We start from the raw sequence: 23,328 nt of genomic DNA, 5'->3' as shown, positions 1-23,328 counted from the left end.
AGTTCTCTTCATTCCATGGAACTTCCTAGTCTCATGCCATTCATTGAATATTTCCTTGTCAAACTGCTCCTTCCAAAGTGCATCACGTCACACTCTTCGGGTTTAAACTCCATCTGCCACTAATCTGTCCATTTGACCAACATGCTTACATCTTCTTGTAGCTTGAGACATTCAACCTCACTGTTAACCACCTGACCCATTATTGTGTCATCCGCAAAAACTTACTAATCCAACTCCCCACACACAGTCATCTATGTCATTTACAGAAGTAACAAGAAAGAGGGGACCCAGCACAGCTCCCTGTCATATGCCAATGGAGACTGGCTTCTAGTCACGAAAGTAGCCTTCTGTCATCACCCTCTGTCTCCCAAAAAACAAGTCAATTAGAATTCACTTTATCAAGTTACCCTGTATCCAATACGTATTTGCCTTCTTGATTAAGTATCCTACATGGGACCTTCTCAAAGGCTTTTCTGAACTCTACATAAACTACATCAATTGCACTACCCTCATCTGCCACCTGGTGACCTCCTCAAAAACTCCCAAATTTTTTTAGGCATGACCTCCCTCTTACACAGCCATGATCACTATCCCTGATTAATCCTTGCCTCTCCAAATAGGGATAGATGCTCTCCCTATAATTTTTTCCAGTAGTTTCCCTACCACAGACATGAGACTCACTGGTCTACAGTTCCCTGGCTCATGTCTACAACCCTTAAATAGTGAGACTACATGAGCTGTTCTCCAGTGCTCGGACACCTCCCTCGTAGCCTGAGAGGAATTAAAAATATGGATCAGTGCCATACAGTCTCTTCCCTTGCCTCCCACATCAGACTGGGATACAATTCATCCGGACCCGGAGATCTGTCCGTTTTTAAGCCTGCCAACACCTCCGATATCTTATCCTTCCCAATGTCAATTTGTTTAAGCATCTTGCCATCTCTCGCACTGGGTTTCACTACAACCCACTGGATTTTCCCACAAATGGAAACATCCATTCCACAACCACCAGGTCAAGTCTCTTCAGGATCTTCTGTTTCAACTTAAGTCACTTCTGACTCTTCAACACTCCAGAGGATACTGGTCTAGCCTTTCAACATAAAGGAATCCACTCTTTCTAGGTATTCGTCCAGCAAACCTTCTCTGAATTGTTTCTAACACATTAAAATGCTTCTGTAAGTATGGTGAACAATACTATACACAGTACTCCAGATGCAGTCTTATCAATACCCTGCAAAACGGAGGCATAACTCTTGCACTCAATTCTTCTCACAACAAACCATAATAGTTGATAACAAAGTGTGGAGCTAGATGAACACAGCAGGCCAAGCAGCATCTTAGGAGCACAAAAGCTAATGTTTCGGGCCTAGACCCTTCATCAGAAAAGGGGAATGGGGAGAGGATTTTGAAATAAATAAGGGAGAGAGGGGGAGGCAGGCCGAAGATGGATAGAGTAGAAGATAGGTGGAGAGGAGAGTATTTGGGGTGGGGGGTGGTCGGGAGAGGTCAGTCCGGGCAGGACGGACAGGTCAAGGGGGCGGGATGAGGTTCCCTTCCTCCGCCGCCATACTCACTTCTCCACCTATCTTCTCTTCTATCCATCTTCGGTCTGCCTCCCCCTCTCTCCCTATTTATTTCAGAATCCTCTCCCCAACCCCCTTTTCTGAAGAAGGGTCTAGGCCTGAAACATCAGCTTTTGTGCTCCTAAGATGCTGTTTGGCTTGCTGTGTTTAACCAGCCCCACACTTTGTTATCTCAGATTCTCCAGCATCTGCAGTTCCCATTATCTCTGATCTCAAACCCATAATAGTTGTCCCTGATTACTAACCTCCTGTTAGTAATGCTAATCTTCTGTTTTTCATGCACTCAGACACCCAGATCTCACTGCTTTGCAAAGCTCTGCAGACTCCCACTATTTAGAAATACACCAAAAAAGGACAAATTTCACACTTTTCCTACATTACATTCCATTTGCTAGATTTTTTTGTTCATTCACTTAACCTTTATTCTTTGGTAAGATTCCCCATGTCCTCCTCATCACTCACTTTCCTACCTACCATGCCTTCGGTCCCTTCATCCAAATCATTTTACCTAATCTGTGAAGAGTTGAGGTCCCGGTACTGACTCCTGTGGCACAACACTCATGACATCCTGCCCAGCTGGAAAAGCCCCACCTGATTTCACACTATTTGACCTCAGTGCCAAACACAGATCTCATTTTATTTGATACTGCTTTCAGTTTACTTTCTGGGTAGATGGTGGATATGTCATTGATAGTTTTGCTAACTGTGATTGGGATTGTAATGGGAATTCATTTCAGATGCTGATGCTTCTTTGAACAATTTAGAAAAAAGGGGAATTGTAACAAGTAGAGTAAACATTTAAAAAGGCCACGAAGAGACACATTTTCAGGCAATGATTGGCTGTTTCATGATTGCTAGCAGTAATTCATTGGTGGCATTTTAAGCCAATGAAAATTTATTTTGAAGAGGTCATTTTTTTTTTCTGAAACATCTCTCCGCAGATACAGCCTGATTCACTGAGTATTTTCAGGTTTTTTTTTGCCTTTCCCTCAGATTTCCAGCATCTGCTGTATTTTGCGTTTGAGTCTTTTAAGTTTATGATTGGCTAAAATGTGTGTTTCCTGCCTCCAACTCCGCCCCCCCATGCAATCATTAAAATTGACAAATCAGCCCTTTTTTTTGCCCTGTAGGCATGCACATGGTTAAAAGAGTTTAAATTTAGGAACCTGGTTAGTCAGAGAGAGATAGGTGTTAGACATTAAAAGAAGAAATTTAGAGGCCAGCTTTAGCCATGCTTGGTACAGTACCGTTTTCTCATGAGCGAGCACAGAAGACTTTCCAGGTTCATAATCAAAAATGCTCCTTGGTTCAGCACGATACCTCCTTGTGTCAACTTTTTTATCTAGAGGCCCCCAGTCGTTCCTAGAAAATGAGGAACAAAAAAGAAAATTCAACCGTTAACTCTCCAGTATTTACAGAAATGCAGAACTTCCCTGGGCTTTAACCTTCGGACTGACATACATTCCTCCTTCTTGAATAAGCATGCTCTTCGATTTCCAGCAGTTTGTGCACACCTTTCGGAATCTCATGGGATGTGTGTGAAAAGATTTCTTTGCATCAAGAACTGTGGCCAGATTTTTGAGATCTGTAGCTGCAGAGTAGATTGACTGCAGAGGGAAAACCAACACTATTCCAACTCGCAAGAACATTTATGTGGACTGTAGCAAGTGCATGTAAACACTGATCAACAAGCTTGTTTACCTCACAGGGAAACCAGAAACTCTCATACTGCGTGGAGACAGTGTTAAGCATTACGTAGAATTTACAGCCAATGAGAGCAGGCCACTTGGCCCAACTCCATTGGGATATTTGACTATGTTAGAGGCTGTATGTAAATTAAAGTTTATGTTTGATTTATTAAAACTTACTTTAAAATTCCACATTTGATTCAATATACAAAAACTTTGATAAGTATGAAGAAATGCAGAGTAAGTACGATTACAATAAGCCAGTATGAACTTGCGACCTCAAGATCTCTTTTTTTTCCCAAAAAGACAAGTCTTGCATTTATATAGACCCTTCCAAAATCTATGAGGACATTCCAAACTAGTTGGCACCCAATGAAGTAATTTTAAAGTACTGGAACATGGAAAACACGCCAAAACAATTTCAGCACAGCAAGATCCTACAAATGGCAATAAATCTGTCTTACTGATGCTGGTTGAGGGATAAGAGTGACCAAGTTATCTGGAGGAACTCTCCAGCTTCTCATGGAGTTGCACCACAGGCTTGTGGAGACTGAGAAGCCATCAGGTTAATGACTTCAATTGACAGACAGCAATTCAGACAACGCAGTGTTCCTTCAGTACCAGACCAGAATGTCAGGCTAGGTTCTGTCAGAGTTTAATTTGAACTCTCAACCTCCTAACTCAAGACAATGCTATCCCACCAAACCACAGAAAATTATGAGGGAAGAAGGAGAAATGTCAGACTACCTTTCAGAGAGGGGCTTCAAAGATGATGATCGAGTGGGTAGTGGCAGGGTCGCTGATCTCCGTTCAGCCATCTCTGAGTCGATAACGTCTCCTACGCTTTTGGAACGAGGCACAATTGTCTGACTTTTCACTGCAAAGAGTAAAAACGGAACCAGTTAGGGAAACAAACGCAGCAGTAACCATGCCCCTTCAGGAACCCAGCTGCTTCAGTATCCGAGGTAGACAAGGAAAGTAGTAAGTTTCTGCCCGAGTTAGCGGATCTCAATCGAGTTGGTGATTGGGACAATAAAAACAAGCTTTTTTCCAAGCTACCAGCTCTTCATTACTCCACTGACTACTGGGGGCAGTATGAATGATGATAGGTTGGCACTATCCCATCTGTGCCCATCACTTCAATCTACTAGCTAGGTTCACAGATAGAAATTAGCCACTTCAACTACATTCTACTGCATCTCTTGGAGACCCATGCTTGCCAGCAAAGCATTTTCACTTCAAGCGAATTAGCCAGATGACTAAGTTTTGACATTCTCTGCCAATAAGGAGGCCTCAACTCCTCAAAAGACAGAGACAGGGGTTCTGAAAGAGAGCCAAAAAACTATGTTAATTTAGTACAAATAAGTAACATTTGGCCTGCTCTCATGGCAGCATGGGATCAAACTACAGGGAAGAATTGTTGCCTTTTTAGGACAAAAAAGCAAAGATAAAAGCTTATGGACATGAGGGGGGCGGGGGGGGGGGGGGGGGGGGGGGTGGTGGATGGAGGTGAAATAAATACATGGCCCAGAGATTCTACATTGCGACTGATTGCAGCTTAGTGTTCCTGCTTGGTTTTGGCTCAGTCCTACAAGCAATGTACAACACATGAGCAGGGTCAGGAGTCACCCACTTGCTGTCTCTTTTAAGATTTGTCTGCAGTAGAGGTCAGTCAATATTACAATGGGATTGTGGTGTGCAAACTCGTCCCTGACCTCTCCTGACAGAAGCCAATCTCCATGACAGTGTAATTCTATGGCTCTGTGCAAGGAACAACTCTAAGGATTTCAGAAGCACCCCCACTCACATCTCCCCCCACAATTATTCTCAATAGACTACAGTTCAGTGGGTCTCTCCCCAACTCCCTATACAATATTCTCATTGGCACTGACAATATGGATTTGCATAAGTGCTGGCTACTGTGCGTCATTAGCTATATAAGCCAACCTCATCTTGTGCCTACTTGATGTCCATTGGCTCCTTATCATATATGTTAGGAAGTGACTGTGGCATGTGGTAGTGTCACTGGACTAGTAATCCAGGGGCTCCGGCTAACGCACTGTGGACATGGGTTCAAATCCCACCACTTCAATTCAGTTAATAAATCTGAAAAGTAAAGCTAGTCTCATCGGTGTTGACTGTAAAACTATTAATTGTTTAAAAACCCATCTGGTTTACCAATGTCCTTTACGGAGGAAAATTTGCCAAACTTGGTCGGCCCTCAATGTGACTCCAGAGCCGCAGCAATGGGGTTGACTCGCAAGTGTCCTCAGAAATGGCCCTAGCAAAATATTCCATTGCAGGGCAATTTCTGATGGTCAATAAATACTGGTCTCATCAGATATACCCACATCCCAAGCAAGAATAAAGACTGGCAGTGAGCAGGAGGTAGCTGGCTTCCACTCATCTACCTGCATCCCAGATGCCATCTCTACTTACGGCCTCAGTCAAGATCAGCCAGCAGCTCAAAATAAATCTAAAGCAGTGGGGCTTGGCAGCACTTTCCTGTAGCTGACTGAGGATTATTTTCAAAGCATAACTGCAGTATCAAATCTAAACAGATGTGGTCAATGAGATCAATCTCATTGATCTCAAATTTTAAAACTCCAAACTCAGGTGGTTATTTTTTGAGTCATATCCAATCTTCTGACTATCAATGGCTTCAGGTCTGACCAATCACAAATGTAGATCCTCTTTCACCCGTATCTCAACTCCCCAAACCCTCAACCCAATCTATTCCCATCTTGAGTACTGGGTCAAGTTTTGATTAGTGTGCCCAGGGGCTGAATTATTAATCTGTGTAACAACCGCTCTGATCTACTAGACTTTTCCTGGACCTCCAGTCTTTGAATTCTGTAGAACAATTCATTGATTGCATCTTAAGTTTAAAATATCAAATTAATTTATTTCAACACCACATAAACATCAATAGTGAAGTTTTACATTCATAGTTGGTATTCTGCCACTAAATTCTTCTAATATACAAATAGTTCTTTTTAATTTTATTGACAAGGTCTAAACTTTTAAAGAATAGGGTCTCCATAACATTGGAAAAACCTGATCATCGAAGCGGTTTCTGGGAAATTTATGTAACAATATGAAGGATGTGCAAAAGTAGGCCATTTGGCCCTTTGAGCCTGTTCTGCCAATTTGTAAGATCGTGGCTGATCTGATTACTCCACATTCCCAACGTACTTTAATAACTAACCCTTATGAATAACCTACCCATATCTGCCGGAAAAATACTCAGAGACCCTACTTCTTTTGGGGAAGAGCTTCAGGAAGACAGTGTTCAAAATGGTGGCTCAGCAGTTATCACTACTGCCTCAGAGAGCCAGGGACCTGGGTTCGATTCTACCTACAAGCCTTCTTTACTGTTTTATTCACTCATGGGATGAAGGCTTCACTGGCAAGGCAGCATTTACTGCCCAAAGCTAAGTGCCCAGAGGCCAGTTAAGAGTCGACCACATAGTCTCTGTGTGGAGTCAGCACAGGCTTTCTGCCACAGTCCAAAGATGTGCGGGCTAGGTGGATTAGCCATAGGAAATGAAGGATTGCAGGGATTGGTGGATGTGGGGAGGCAGGCTGGGTTTCGGTGAGATGCTCTTCAGAGTGTTGGTGTGGACTTGATGGGCTGAATGGCATGCATCCAAGCTGGAGGGATTCTATGAATTTTATCCGTTCAAGATTAACCTGTCCAACCTTTCCTCATCAAAACACCCATTCCAGGGGGTAATTAATTAACTCTTCTCTGAACTGATTCCAATGCATTTACATAATAGCATTCAAACTGATTTGCTGAGATTCCTTAAACAGAATCAGCCTTTGACACCCCAGAAGACAATGATTGTCATGAGATAGCAGGAACTGCAGATGCTGGAGAATCTGAGATAACAAGGTGTAGAGCTGGATGAACACAGCAGGCCAAGGAGCATCAGAGGAGCAGGAAAGCTGATGTTTCCGGCCTAAACCCTTCTTCAGAAATTTCCAATTTTTTGATGGTAAACCATCCCAACTTAAAAAGTGACTGACCCAAGAACAGCACACAGTTATATTTCTTATGTTGAGACGCTGGTATAAATCTACACAGCCGCATTCTCAGGATATATGGGGATTTGGAATGGCCACATTTATTTTGTTGAAGTAATCAAATTGAATTGCCTACTAGTCTCAACCTTCTATAACAGGTTGTCATCAGATATTATAAGGACCAAGCAGACTTCTTGACCAGTGAACCTACGGTGTTCCTTTTTTTAAAACATTACAGCAGTTTCAACAATTAATTTTTCTGTTGATAACACCAAGCTGAAACAGATCCCATTTTCTCTGAAGCTAGGTCCATTCCCAACAGGGCATAGTTTAATGATGGTGAGACAGAGGTGAACGTTTCTAAAAAGGTGGATCAGGTTGAGTGTACTTGCCAGGCTATTTAAATATCCTGCCCTTTAAATTTTGGAGGGGGTGGGGGGGGAGAAAGCTGCTGTGTCAGAGTGAAAATAAGACCAACCAGGCTTGTACTTACAACACAGGGTAGGAGTGTATTACTGCAGATACTGGAATCTGTACTGAAAACAAAAATTACCGGAGGTCACAGCACATCAGGCGGCATCCATGGAGAGAGAGTTTTGAATCTAGATGATTCTTCAGACCTGACATGAAGTGTGGAGGGGCCAGCATGTATATAATAGTGGGGAGTATAGACTGCTGGGGATAAAGGGTGGCGCGTGCGCAGATTAGGTGACTGGAATGTGAGAATAGCAGAACAATGGTGCGTTGAGCTGCGAGACAGGAAAGAACAGATAGTCCCACAGATGTGATGGGGGTGGCAGTATTGGAGGACATGGTGACAAACAATACACCCAGTAAAAGGTAAAAAGAAAGGGAAGGAATGGGATTAGGGTCATAATTTGCAGGTGTCGAACTCAATATTGGGACCAGAAGGTTATAAAGTGCCTAGCCTGAAGAGAAGATGTTTTTTCCTCCAGTTTGTACTGTGATTCCCTGGAGCACTGCAGCACGTGGAGGACAGATAAGTGGGACACGCAAGCAGGATGCAATGTTAAAATAACTGGCAATGGGAAGGTTGGGGCCATGCTTGTGCACAGACTGAAGTTGTTCTGCGAAGCGTTTGGTTTCTGCAATGTAGGCCACATTGGGTGTAGCAAAGCAATAGGCCAGAATGGAGGTGGTGCATATAAAATGTTGTGTCACATGGAAAGATCATTTCAGCCCTTGGATGGTGAGCAGGGAAGTGACGAAAGAGCAGGTGTGACATCTTCTGTGATTGCATGTGAAGAGGAGGTGGTCAGTGCTTGTGGAATGGACTAGGGTGTCCCAGAAGAAACAATCCCTGTGACATGCAGACAGGGGGAATGGGTGGGGTGGGGTGAGGTGAGGGGGTGGAAGAGGTGTGTTTGGTGGCATTCTGCTGGAGTTCTCTGAAATGGCAGAGTGTGATCCTTTGAATGTGGAGGCTGGTGGGATGAAAAGTGAGGACAAGGGGGACAAGATCTTGCAGTGATGAGTGATGGGGGGGGGGGGGGGAGCACGGTGATAGGTTAGATGCATTGAGGGCCCTGTCAACCACAGTGGGTGGGAAACAATGGTTATGGATAAAAAGAAGTCATGTCAGCAGCGCTATTTTGGAAGGTGGCATCATCCAAACAGATGTGAAAGAGGTGAAGGAACAGGGAGAACAGGATGGAACCCTTACAGGGCGTGGTGTGTGAAGAGCAGTAGTGGAGGTAGCTATAGGAGTCAGTAGCTTTGTAGGGGATGGCAGTGGACGAAAGATCAGGGAAAGGGAGGAAACTGTTGGAGATGGACCATGTGAAAGTTATAGAGGGGTGGAAATTAGAGGCAAAAATGAACAAATCTTTCTAGGTCCAGGTGAGAGCATGAAGCAGCACTGGAGCAGTCGTTGAGGTGTGTAGAAAGTGAGCTGTGGGAAGGGGCCAGCATAGGACTGGATCAAGGATTGTTCCACATATGCCATAAAGAGGCAAACATAACTGGGACCCATGCAAATGCCCATATGCAGTCCTTTGACTTGGCAGAAATGATAGGAATTAAAGACGAAATTGTTCCATGACAGAACAAGTTCAGCCAAACAGAGGAAAGTGGAGGAGGATGGGGAATGCTCAGGTCTCTGGTTAAGGAAGCTGAGGTCTCTTGGACTATCCTAGAGGTACAGAGGGATTGGTGAAGAGGAAGCAGTTAGAATCAGGAACTGGAAATTATTGATATGGCAGAGAGCATCAGACGAATCATGGTTTAGGTGGGCAGGGTCTGGCCAAGTGGAGAGAGGATGGAGTCAAGGTAGGAGGGAATGAGCTTGGTGGGACAAGACAAGCTGATATTATGGGCTTACCAAAACAGTCTGGTTTGAGATTTTAGGAAGGAGGTAGAAGTGGGCTGCTGGGGTTGGGAATTATATAAGTTTGGAGGCAGTTGGGAGGTTGGTTGGGGAGGGACAAGATCTCTGGAGACAATGAGGTCAGTGTCAGTTCTGGCAACAATGGCTTGATGTTCAGATGTGGGGTCACGGTCCAGGGAGAGGTAGGAGCAAGTGTCTGAGAGCTGGCGTTGAGTCACTGCAAGGTAAAGACCAGTGCACCAGCCTACAACAGCACCACCTTTGTCAATGGTTTTGTTGACAAAATTAGGTTTGGACCGGGCCAAGGTATCTGTTGTACTAACAACAGCTGTTTGACTCGAAGGACTTTGATTATAGTATTATTATCTATTGACTCCTTTCACAGTCTATTATCATCATCACAGTTATCTTAATGCGGAATTAAATACTTCAGGGGATTTAAACGTATCGAATGGACTAATCAATTGGGCTTACTTTTAAAATAGTGAAGTCTGTAATAGATACTTAGAACTTTATTTTGTTTCATCTTAGCATGGTTCTTGAAATCTGCCTATTGTGGACATTGGGTGAGTTGGCATGGAGGGTGGGCAATGGCCCACTGGGTGACTGGGCAATGGAAGGTACAAGTGTAGTCTGTTGGAAGATGGGTTGGCACTAAAGTAAAAGGTGGCTATGACGAGCCTCGGGGAGGACTGGGAAAACACGCTGGGACAGAGGGCAAGAGGCACAAATGAGGGAGTGTGGTAGGAGGGCATTTCAAATCAACCTGCCTCAGTACGTGGCAGTTCCGCGGCTGCCTCCGAAACATTTCCCGGGCAGTGGGCTGACTTTATGACACATCTGTCACCCCGAAGAAAGATCCCATTATTTGGGGTGCTTTAGGCAAGGCATGTAAGGAAATATCCCAACTCTTAGCTCTTGACTCAGCAGTGAAAATCCAGGACACTATTTTAAATTCAAACTTAGATTCAAACATATACCAAACAATCCTCTCTACTGAACAGTTTTCATACAGAATGATGTTTGGCAAAAAAAAAATTGTAAAGTGTTAAAATGCCCTCGCTGCTCTGCAACTCAATATTCTAAATGTACTGCCTAATTTATCATGTGACATAGCTTCAACCATGGGGAATTCATTTCCGTGGGAACTGGACAAGAAAGCACTAACAAGATCTATCTCTCTCACTCGTGTAGCATTAATCTATTGGACAGAGGATGATTCTTATTTAGCCTAAATTTAGGAAATTAATTTCATGTGCTGTTACATCATTGTTAAGGCCAGCCTGTGTTGTCAATTCCTAATCACTTTCAAACAGCACATTTTGCTTGATCATCTTCGTGTTTGTTCAAGAATCAACCACACTGTGTGACTCCAGACCGTCAAAGCCCAGGACAAAGTAAAGACGGCAGATTTCTTTCCCTGACGGAGAATTAGTGAGCCAGATCAGTTTTTAACAACACTCAAAGATAGTTTCACTGTCACCTTGGCTGAGACTGATTCTATGCACAAAGAGTCATACACTAGGGAAACAGACCCTTGGGTTCAACTGGTCAATATTAACCATATTCCCAAATTAAACCAGTCCCAACTGCCTGCGTTTGGCCCATATCCCTCCAAATCGTTGCTATTCATGTACTTCTCAAAACTTCTTTTAAATATTGTAGCTATACATGCATCGGCCACTTCCTCTGGAAGTTCATTCCACACACAAACCACACTCTGACGAAGTTGCCTCTCATATTCGTTATAAATCTTTCTCCTCTCACCTTAAAAATATGCCCCCCTAGCTTTGAGCTCTACCACCCTATGGAAAAGACCTTTGCTATTCACTTTATCTATGCCCCTCACAATTTTATAAACCTCTATGAGGTCATGCTTAAAGTTTGAGAAGATTTGTAGCTCGGGTTGTGGATGAGGTTGTAGACTTGCTAGGTAACATTGTCAGTGTGCCTCCGGTGGAGCATTGGTGTATAACAATAAATAAACAACATATAAATAACAAGCACGACAGAACACCAACACTTCACCGAAGGCACACTGACGATGTTACCTAGCAGGGTGACGAAATGTCTGCAATCAAACACACTGGCTCAGCCAGCAAGTCCACAACCTCAAGGTCATGCTTGTTTCAATTTAAGCATTCACATCACAAGCGGAACACATTGAGGGAGATATACTTCAAGGATGTATTTGGATCAAATAGCAAATGTCTGATTGTTCGCAGATCAGCAAATCAGCACAGCCAAGGGTTCAATGTAATTAGGGCAGCACTGTGGCTCAGTGGTTAGCACTGCTGCCTCACAGCACCAGGGACTCAGGTTCGATTCCACCCTCGGGTGACTGTCTGTGTGGAGTTTGCACATTCTCCCCGTGTCTGCATGGGTTTCCTCTGGGTGTTCCGGTTTCCTCCCACAGTCCAAAGATGTGCAGGGTAGGTGGATTGGCCATGCTGAATTGCTCATAGTGCTCAGGGAGGTGTAGATTAGGTGGGTTATAGGGGGACAGGCATGGGTGGGATGGTCTGGAGGTTCGATGTGGACTTGTTGGGCCAAAGGGCCTGTTTCCAAACTGTAGGGATTCCATTCTACATAATTGAGTGAAACTCACCGAATCAATTGGAAAGATACTTCAATAACTTGGCTGGCCAGTGCTGCTCCTGGTCCCAGTTTCCCAATGGATAATGAAGTTAGAATGATCTCTATAATGTGCAATATTAACCTGGAATTCAGGAGGAAGCAGAGGAGTGGTGGTAATGTCACTGATCTAGTCCAGAACCTTTAGTCCATGTTTTAGGGACATCAGCTCAAATCCTACTATGGCAGATGGTGAAATTTGAACTTAACGAGATCTGGGATAAAGAGCTGACCTAATGGTGACCACGTTACCGTTGTGGATCATTGTAAAAACCCATCTGGGTCACTCATGTCCTTCAGGGAAAGGAAGTGCTGCCCACACCTTAGCTGACTGGCATGTGACTCCAGACCTAAAGCCATGTAATTTATCTTTCAGTGCCTCTGGACATTTAGAATCACAGAATCCTGACAGAATTGAAGAAGGCCATTTGGCCCATCGAGTCCTCAATGACCCTCCAAAGGGCATCCCACCCAAACCCAGTCCCCTTTACTCTATCCCGGTGGACCAGCATTTCCCATAGCTAATCCACCTGGCCTGAACACTTTCCAATTTAGCATGGCCAGTCCACCTATCCTGCACATCTTTGGACTGTGCGAGGAAACAGGAGCACCCGGAGGAAACCGGAGCAAACCCACACAGACATGGGGAGAATGTGCAAACTCCACACAGACAGTCACCTGAGGCTGGGATCGAACTCAGGTCCCTGGCGCCGAGGCAGTGTTAACCACTGAGCCACCAGATAGACAAGAAGTGCTGGCCTAGCCAGTGATGCCCATATTCCATGAATGATTTTAAAAAGTAAATAGATAAAAAGGATGAGTAAGAACAGCCATGAACTTATTGAGTGGTGAAACAAGCTCAAGGGTCTATATTTAGTAAAGTTTTAGACAGAAAGCTAATACTCACTGTCTTCAGAATAATGGTACCGCGGGGGATAGTATTCCGAGTCATCATCTGCTGGAAAAGCACACAATACGTTAATGTTAACATTCAACAATTCACACACATTCCTGACCAACTGCTGAGTCAGCACAGGCCTCGCCCTCAAATTCGCTTCATTGGCTGTCCCCACCAACTCAAACACTGGGAATTCCACAAAACATTTGCAACCTAACTTTACACAAAAAGTTATAAGTTTACAGTTCATCGATTTTGGACTAAACAGTTAGCTGCTGTGTGGAGGGAGTTTCCAGAAATGTCTAAAACTTACTCTCCTAGAACCCGTCCTTCCCAATCCGAATTTCATCTCTTTGGAAAAATTGATCCTCGAGCCATTTTACTTTTCCACTTAAATTTGTGCCTTTTGATCTGATCGAAGTATGAATGAATTCTTGTATTTCCAAATAAAATCAACACGGAAGCCACAGTTTGACACAGTTCCACCCCTCACTTTTTCCTCAGACTTGGGCCTTGAAGGTGCCAGGCCAGTACCGAACAAAGTCTGTGTTATTTTCAGAATCATCCAGTATTGAGCGAAGCCATTCAGCCCAACGTTCCCGTGCCAGCCCTTTCAAAAGAGCGAATCATTACCTGCTTTTACACTTTGCAAAAATTTCCTTTTCAACCAAGTATAAGGGTCCCTTTTGGAGGTTGCTCCTTAAGTTATTTCACTAACCTTTTGGCCAATTTCTGATCTAAATTAGAACTCTCTGTTCAATTTTCATGTGGTTCTTTTGCAGAATACGTTATACTCACATCTTCTTGGTTACTGAGCATCCTGCCATTTCCCTGCTATCTAATTCACCTTAACATCACAAAACTCTGAACCTTCACAGAATCTCCACAGTATGGAAGCCTGCCATTTGTCCCATCGAGTCCACACTAATCCTCCGAAGAGCATCCCACCCAGACCCACTCTATCTCTGCATTTCCCACCCTCAACACTATGGGCAATTCAGCATGGCACATCTTTGGACTGTCGGGGGGAAACCAGAGCGCCCAGAGGAAACCCACGCAGACTCAGGGAGAACGTGCCAACTCCACAGACAGCTGCCCGAGGGCACGATCCCTGGCGCTGAGAGGCAACAGTGCTAACCACTGAGCCACCGTGCCGCTAATAAATTGAACCTCTACTACCGTTCAGAAAACAAGCTCAGCACCTTACAGTTTTCCATGTGACTGGTGCCCCTCATCAAATGCTTCCCCAGTCAGAAATGAATGCCTGGTAGAAGGAAGGCACCAGTCACAGAGCAAAAGGAATTTACAGACTGGAGTCTCTGGTGGTACACAAGGCAACCAAGAAGACAGAAAGGTACCTTTGAGAAGCTCTCTCTGAGCAATCTTGGAGAAGACATAGGTTGGGGTGTAAATGACCGTTTCTAGGGAAGAAATGGAAAGAAATGGAACTGAGACAGAACAATGAGAACATGCAGCAGCAAAGTAAAAATCAGGGATGATCATCTGAGAAAAGGAAACAGAGAAAGGCTGAAACTAATTACATTGATGAAACATGAAAGCTGTTCCAACACCAGATTTCCTGTTACCTCTCTCCTGAAGCCATGGATTTATCCTGGGTACAGTCCCAGCACTGCACACAAAATGACCACACACACCCCTGATGAGGCTAGGTTTTGTCAGAGAGAGACAGGGACAGACAGGGAGAGAGGACCTGTGTGCATGTGTACATGAGAGTGGACAGGAGAGATTTTTTCATGTGCTGGTGTGGGAAAATGGGAAGCAAAAAGCTTTAGCAAGCACCCAGGCAACCCACAGTTGGCCCAGCCTAGCATAGGATAGGAAGCAGGTTGGTTAACTGCAAGAGGCATCACAGCTGGGACTTGTGGTCACTAGCATCTGGAAGGAGCCCCTGAGCATTGGATTTTTTATTCCTCAAGCCCAGAGGTGCCTGTTCAACCTCACTCTGGCTTGGATCAACACTGCAGCAACAAGAGTGATGTTATTGAACCAGTAATCCAAAGATTCGGTTGAATACTCTGTTCAAATCCCACCTTGGCGGGGCGGGGGGGTAGAATTTAAAATCAAGCAAGGAAAATTTGACGGGAAAAAACACTAGTCTTGGGAATTGTGACTACAAAGCAACAGAATTGCTCTCAAATGTTCTTTAGGGGAGGAAATCGGTCATCCTTGCCCAGTCTAGCCTACTTGTGATGCAAGACCCACAGACGTGTGGAAATGTTAGTTACCCTCTGTAATGGCCCAGCAACCTACTCAGATCAAGGGCAATTAGGGCAAACGTTGTGCTACCCACACCCAAAGGTCCCAGCTGTAGTCAGGATGGATTGTGGGTCCTGAATCTATTCCTAATGAACATCTCTCCATACTGCACTACAGCAGGTTTCATCCCCAAACTCCAAGGTAGCTCCCAGATTTGACATGTCTACTTTATCCCCCACTTTGGCCAGGGTGGGGGCAAGAGCCGTAAACATAAAAATAGATAAAACGGTTCACACAAAGAAAGGCTATTCTGCCCATCAAGGCCATGTTTATCATTTTCATCAATAGCCATCCTAATCCCATGAACACACTCAGTTCCCATATCTTTTTTCATTTATTACAAACCTATTTCTGAACATTAATATAGTTTCTGCCTCACTGAGGAAGCGCATTACAGAATAAATGAGACCAATAGAAGGAAATGCTCAATTTACATCCCTGCAATATAATCTGCTGGGGCATTACAGAAGACATGCATCGGAATCAAAAAGCTGACAGCAAGCTAGCAGTGGATTAAACATGACATTGGAAAACAATCTGGAATAACTGTGGCATTTGACAGGGTTTAAACACTTGACAGCATCTCTCTCTCTCTCTCTCTCTCTCTCGTGCGCGCACACTTGACAGCATCTCTCTCTCTCTCTCTCGTGTGCGCGCGCACACACACACACACACACACACACACACACACACACACACACAAACAGGGAGATAGAGGGATCTCACACATACTCAGATACCTTCTCTTTTCTGCTGGCATTCAGGAAGCTCAGGAAAGCTGTAGGTAGGGTGATACGGATTTTCTTCAGTAGTGTCTGAGTGAAGAGGTAAGGAAGCAAGAGACAAACAAAATATGGGGAAATATAGTAAAGATGCAAAAGTGAGAAGACAAGCTGCAAGAAATAGATCACTTGGAAAGCATGGAGAAATGAACTGTTTTGAAAGAGGAGAATGAAAATGTGGACAGAGCATTGCCAAACAAATAAAGCAATCAAATTAACACCACGGGTTTATTCAAACTAGGCTTCCGGGTCAGCCTATACCAACTTGCATTAAAGAATGCATCACACATTTTGGTGCGCATGAGGGGGCAAGAGTATACTGAGGGGGTGGTGGTGGGGTCTGAATCCTGGGTGTGTGAATATGACTGAATGTAGATGTGGGCACATACATGTGTGTGTAACTGGATGTAGGTGTGAGGGAGTGAACGAGCGAGTGAGCGAGCGTGTGTGTTTGTGTGGAAGAACTTGGGTGCAGCAATGTGTGAGTGAGAGAGTGAGTGAGTGAATGTGTGGGTGTGCATTTGTGCAAGTGTGGGTGTGTCTGGGTAGGGGTGGGCGGTTGAGTGTCTTCTATTTGATTTTCCTTTCAATTATTTTTCCCTTGTTTATTTACATTAAAAAAAAACTTTCCCCTTCGAGACTATCCATCTATCTATGCCACATCTATCTCAGTCACTCCTTGTCTTTGATAAATGTCACATTCTAACCACATGCTGGTTGAAGAGGTTTCTCTCAAATTCCTGATCGGACTTGTGACTGGCATCTTATATTTACAAACACTCCGAGTTCTGGAGCACCCTGCAGGAAGAGAAACATCTGCTCCCAGCCAACCCTATCATTTCCATGAGCTCCTCAGCCTTTTCTTTCCTTGTGGAGAAGAGAGTGCCAGGCTATGCCTGGACCAAAGGAAGGTGGAGGCACAGAGTCACAACTCCCCTTGCAGATACTGTACTGAGGAGGCTAGTAAAGAAACAGTAATACTTGGCAGTAAGTGTAGATTAGACCAGATTCCCTACAGTGTGGAAACAGGCTGCTTGGCCCAACAAGTCCACATCGCCCCTTGAAGCATCCCACCCGGACCCATCCCCCCCCATAACCCACACACCCCTGAACACTACGGGCAATTTAGCAAGGCCAATCCACCTAGCCTGCACATCTTTGGACTGTGGGAGGAAACCGGAGCACCTGGAGGAAACACATGCAGACACGGGAAAACGTGCAAACTCCACACAGACAGTCGCCCGAGGCTGGGATTGAACCCGGGTTCCTGGTGCTGTAAGGCTGCCGTGCTAACCTACTGGTCCAAGTTGGACCAGGGTTCCCTATTCACAAGTTTTGCTTTTTGGTATTTACTACACAAGTTGTTCAATGGCTTGCAGACTAATGGGAGTCACACGCCTCAATTCCGAGGCACCACGAACCCAGTGATGAAGACTTCAGCTGTCCTGGGGATCACGTTACCTTTGCCGACTTTGTGGATCTGTTTGAACATGGTCTTGTACCAATCTTTGGGTCTCTCGACATTCTGCGAAGACACAATAAATTGGAGTGAGAAATATTAAAAAGAGAACAGTATGGACAGCATGCCCCATGCTATCAGACATAGTGAGAAACCGCAGCCCAGCCGTACTACACACTACTACAGGCAACACCAAACTAACAGCCTGCGCCTCTCTAACCTTAATACCCAGGTCTTCAGGTGCGATGAAGGAGGTCTGAGGCATCCGTGTGACTTTCTGCCGTTTACTATCCATTACCGTTGCTGTGTGCACAGGAGGAGCGACTGCGTCCGAAGCTGGGGCTTGGGTTTTATGATCAGTTACTGTTTCTGGCACAGAATCTACGAAGAAAGTAAACAGCACAAATATGTGCAGTGACAGAAATATACCAAGTTTGCAGGAATGGTGAAACAATCCTGGCCACACAATTCCTATTAAGGAAGCAAGTGGAATCTTTGTGTAACCTCTGGGGTTAACCACAGTTTGGCTGCAAGGACTGGTGACCTGGGCTTGCTGACTGCCTGTATCCCCAGCTGACAAGGACAAGTTAACAAGTGACAAACAAGAGAGAGTTCCTTTTCTGACCCCCGCCACCCCCCCAAGAAAGGAACTGAACTCTGGTTATTGTTGAACACATATTAAACACAGTTGTGTTGTTCGCTGACTACCGGTTTTCAACAATTGTTTTCAAACTTCAAACTTGCCCTCCCTTCCCCCCCACTCCCCACACAGTCACTTAACCAGTGAGGGGGGCAGGGGTGGGGAGGAATGGAGGGAGGGTAAGAGGGAACATTATTTTTTGAGGCACTCTGACCAAAGTTATTCAATGTCAGGCGGATTCTCAGGGTGAGTAGATAAATATTCAGCAGAAGCAACAACTTGTGGTTAAAGTCAAAGTCAATATTCCACTTCTATTAAATCCCTAAGCAAAAAAGGAGACTATCGGGCCCACTGTTTGTGCTGGCTCCTGGGAAGACATATCTAATTCGTCTATCAGCCTGCACCACCTTTACCCTGAAAATGCCTCCTTTATAATCTCCATCTTGGAAGGCTATGATTGAATTTTTCAGCTGTCTGTCCAAACCCTGTTGATCAGAGCCTGCTCCAAGAAGGTAATCTCATCTAACCCTTAATTTTGGGTGATCACTTCAAATCCATGACCTCCAATTATTGATCCTCTCTTGCTAACAGCTTCTTCCCCACTCCTCCACCAAATTCATGCCCCACCTTTCCCTGCTCTAAAGGAGAACAATATCAACTTCTCCAGACTCAACCTGTAACTGAAGATCCAATTGCTCGGATAAACCTCTGATAAAAATATAGTTTAAATATCTCAGCCTCAAATTCAAACTTCGAAAGATTTCCATATTCACAACAGCAATGCAATGAGACATTTTAAAACCCATCTAGGTACGTAAGTTAACAAAGTGTGAAGGTGGATGAACACGGCAGGCCAAGCAGCATCTCAGGAGCACAAAAGCTAACGTTTCGGGCCTAGACCCTTCATCAGAGAGGATTCTGATGAAGGATCTAGGCCCGAAACGTCAGCTTTTGTGCTCCTGAGATGCTGCTTGGCCTGCTGTGTTCATCCAGCTTCACACTTTGTTATCTTGGATTCTCCAGCATCTGCAGTTCGCATTATCTCTAGTTACGTAAGTTAACGTCAGGCTCCCTGAAAAATCATCAGATCAAAAAGAAAATGTAGCAAGGTTTTGTTTTATTTGAAAATCCATTCATGGGATTTGGATAGCACTGGCCAGACTAGTATTGATTGCCCATCCCCAGTTGCTCAGAGGGCAGTTATTAGTCAATCACATCACCATGTATCTGAAGTCACACGCAGGCCAGGCCAGGCCAGGCCAGGTAAGAGGGCAGATTTCCTTCCCTAAAAGGTCACAAGTGAACTGGAAGGGATTTTACAGCAGTGGTAAATACATGGTAGTCATTGTTCCAGAATTCTTTACTGAATTAAATTTGATCTGTCAGAGTCAGATTTTAATCCACGGCCTCGAAACATCTGCCCAAGATTCTGGATTACTGGTTCAGTGACATTAGCAATATATCACAATCTGTCCGATGCAATTAATTGGGTCATGCTCGAGCTGCCAAGCTGTTCCCCGTCTCTTGGCAAGTGCAACTCAATCCCACGTGAAATGTTATGTCAAACACTTGATACTTCAAAAAGGGACAGAGTGCGAAGGGGACACTAACAGTGTCACCCATACGTCCCTAACCCGAAAGGCATCCCTAATGCTGCTGTTATATTCTACAGTCTATTATTTCAGCCCCGAGCCAGGTCACGGGTTGATGGCAGAACATAATATTTCAGAAGGAAACGTGACATTTGCTGAGTGCCTTCTCTTACCTGACTGGCTGTTCAAACGCTTCTGCTGTTCTAGAAAGAGACAAAAGAAATAAAACAAAGTCAAACACAGAGACTCAGATAGGACACTGTGATAAACTTGCCCATACCTGGCCCACAAGAGTGAAGGTAAAGATGGCTACACACACATTGAAGGCGAATCAAATTCTTCACCCCAATGTAATCTTCATCATCATTAGCACACACCTACAGGCTATTCACCTGCAGAAACATCTAGACCCACGGCCCCTTATTAAACAGTTTGTGGTTTTGTTCAGTCACCAACAGGAAATCAAAGTCGTTCTGCCCCACGACCCTTGCAGCAGAAGCCAATCATCGTAGCTTCAGGACCAGCCTAAGGGCTGGTGAATACACTGAGCAGTCCAGGGAAATCTTTGATTTCATTACAAAGTGAGCGCTGAACTTACCAAGCTCCAGCTGTGTGTCACTGCAGCGCAATAATCCACCACACCAGTAGGAGGAGCTCTGTGTTCACGTTTGATATACACACTTCCCAGGTCTGGTGTCCAAGGTATCGAGACAGATTCAATTAAACTTGCAGAATTTGAACATAATGCCCAAACTGCTTTGTAAAAATCCAGCTCTACTGCAACTGTATGCAGTGTTGCACTGCAAATAGTTTTTGTTACCACACTTGGGAGGGACACATTTGCATTGCAGGTTCACTAAGCCAATTCCCTCTTGGAGTTATCTCACAACAAAAAGACTGGGTCCAAAAATATTAAGGTTTGAGAATGAAAGGTGATTAAAAAAAAAAGGTAAAAGAACGTCAAAGTCAAAGATGCTGGAGTCAGAGACAACACAAGTGTAGCTGGTGGAACACAGCAGGCCAGGCAGCATCACAGGAGCAGGAACACTGACGTTTCGGGTCGGGACCCTGCTTCAAAAAAAAACTGTTTGGCTGGATGGAAATTGCTGGAAAGGCTCAGCAGGCCTGGAACCATCTACGGAGAGAAATCAGAGTTGACGTCCCTGTGACTGAGCCTGAAAGGTGACCTCTGGTTTCTCAACAGAAGGTCCTGCTGAGCCATTCCAACAATTTCTGCTTGTGCTTCTGATTTCCAGCATCCACAGCTCTTCCATTCAGTTTTTATGTAACTGCAAGACTGTTTGTGGGAATCGAAGCATGTTGAGGCCACTTTAAGCAGACACTCATCTTGCTGATGCGAGTTTAGCGGGGTTGCAGTTACTTCATATGACCCAGTACACTCCAACAACGTAATGTTCAAACTAACCGGGATCTGTGGGCAAGTTCCTGCTTTAACACTGAGTGGACGTTAACAAAAACCGCTTCACTCTGTGCAGGTTACATGGGATTTCCCTGCTCAGTGCTGAACATCTGACTTCTAGAAAAGGGGCTGCTCAGACAGGAGGAAGTGGAACAAAAAAGTGACAAGCACCACAATCTCCCCAGAGGTCTCCTTCCCCTTCCTCTTCCATTGTCACCAGTAGTGGGTGGCTAACTCCAAAAGATAGCAAACCACCCATCCACCCACCTCTGAATCTCATGCACACACACTCTGTTGCTACAGAGGTGACCCTGGGGGTGCAGACAGTCAGCCACAAGTGGGTGTTCAAACTGAACCTAATCATCTTTCCGTCTGAAATCCAAATTGCAAGGCCTGGGACACACCCACTCCTGTTTCACTTCTGTCACTCTGACCTAGGCTTGGCTGCACTGGGCGGTGACATGGGCAAACCCTTGTTTATTCCCATGTTCCAGTCAGCTCTGGCTGTACATGTTCCTCCCACTGCATTAACTTTATCACGTCCCCATCTACCAGCTTTATTATCTATAGCCACAACCAACCCCAAAGAAAAGCTGGTGATGAGGTCTTCAGTCTGAAATTCCCTCAGTAAAACACTCTGCCTCTCCATTTCTATTTCTGCAAAACACTGCTGAAAATGATCTCTTTGACAATATGTTGGTCATCTGTCCCTCATGGGGTTTCTTTTGAAGGAGGGTCATTGGGCCCAGAACATTAACTCTGCTTTCTCTCCACAGATGCTGCCAGACTGGCTGAGTTTTTCCAGCAGTTTCTGGTCTTGTTTCTGATTTCCAGTGTCTGCAGTTGTTTGTTTTTTTTTAAATTTGATGTCAAAATCTTGTTTACTTGTAATCCTACAGCTGCCCCTCCATGCGAAAGGCACTATATTAATGAAGGTGGAAGTTCCTACTGACTCTGGTGTCCAATGTTGTGATGGGAATTCTTAAAAACACAGGACCCTTGAGCAGTCAACTCCAGATAACACCATCCAAACCCCCAGATTCAAAATTACACATTCGAAGAAAGCAGTCCAATTGGTGAAAAATTTCAAAATCCCAGAAGTGTCTTTATTAGAATCACCAGATGAACTTAAGTTTCTCCCATCTTCCCCCATTCCCTCGATTGGATACATTCCTGGAGATTTCATCACGTGACCTGCTGCTCCAAATACCCTGCCCTGTTCCCCTGGCAATCATTCATGGATCAGTGTATCCTCAGTATCACAACCTGAACCAACTAGAAAGTGAAGGATCAACCTAATCAACCTTCCCTGGACTGTCTCCAATGCAGAGCCCAAAACTATTCCCAACATTCCAACTGAGGTCTGACTAACACATTGTATAGTTTTGGCAAGACATCCCTATTTTCACACTCCATTCCCCTTTGAAGTAAAGGCTAACATTCCATTAGCCTTCGTGATTACCCATTGAACTCAAACTCTAGTCTTTGTTCCAGACGTATGCACAAGAACTCTCAAATCTGTCTGTGCTGCAGCTTTCTGCAGTCTTTCTCCATTTAAAACAATATTCAGCTCCTTTATTCTTTCTGCTAAAGTTACAACCTCACATTTTCCCACATTATATTCCATTTGCCACGTTTTTGCCCATTCATAACGCATTCGCGATATCCCCCTTTGCAGACTCTGTAATCTTCACCACTTGCACGGCCAGCTATACTTATGGTCATCCACAAACTTGGCAATAGTACATTTCACTTACTCATCCAAGATCTAGTCATTTAAATACAGAGCTACAAGGTAGAAGACAGAGGGTGGTGGAGGGTTGTTTTTCAGACTGTAGGCCTGAGACCAGTGTACCACAAGGGTCAGTGCTAGGTCCACTGCTTTTGGTCATTTATATGAATGATTTGGATAGGAATATAGGAGGTATGGTCAGTAAATTTGCAGATGATACCAAAATTGGTGGTGTAGTGGTCAGTGA

General features: G+C 44.5%; 1 protein-coding gene across 1 annotated transcript in view; it reads right to left on the bottom strand.

Annotated features, from left to right (window-relative positions):
- Nucleotides 1-23,328, bottom strand: part of LOC125467580 (sorbin and SH3 domain-containing protein 1-like) — a 158,514-nt gene that overhangs the window by 96,956 nt on the left and 38,230 nt on the right. Inside the window, exons 10-17 of the mRNA XM_059640332.1 lie at nt 20,103-20,132; nt 17,918-18,078; nt 17,700-17,763; nt 16,197-16,271; nt 14,538-14,600; nt 13,189-13,239; nt 4,019-4,148; nt 2,831-2,945 (exon numbers count right to left, since the gene is read on the bottom strand). Coding sequence (XP_059496315.1) covers nt 2,831-2,945; nt 4,019-4,148; nt 13,189-13,239; nt 14,538-14,600; nt 16,197-16,271; nt 17,700-17,763; nt 17,918-18,078; nt 20,103-20,132 — 689 coding nt within the window. The remainder of the gene's footprint in view (nt 1-2,830; nt 2,946-4,018; nt 4,149-13,188; nt 13,240-14,537; nt 14,601-16,196; nt 16,272-17,699; nt 17,764-17,917; nt 18,079-20,102; nt 20,133-23,328) is intronic.

The sequence above is a fragment of the Stegostoma tigrinum genome, chromosome 37, assembly GCF_030684315.1.
Source record: "Stegostoma tigrinum isolate sSteTig4 chromosome 37, sSteTig4.hap1, whole genome shotgun sequence".
Lineage (NCBI taxonomy): Eukaryota > Metazoa > Chordata > Chondrichthyes > Orectolobiformes > Stegostomatidae > Stegostoma > Stegostoma tigrinum.
Note: the sequence above shows the minus strand (reverse complement) of the source record. Positions and strands in the feature narration are given on the sequence as shown.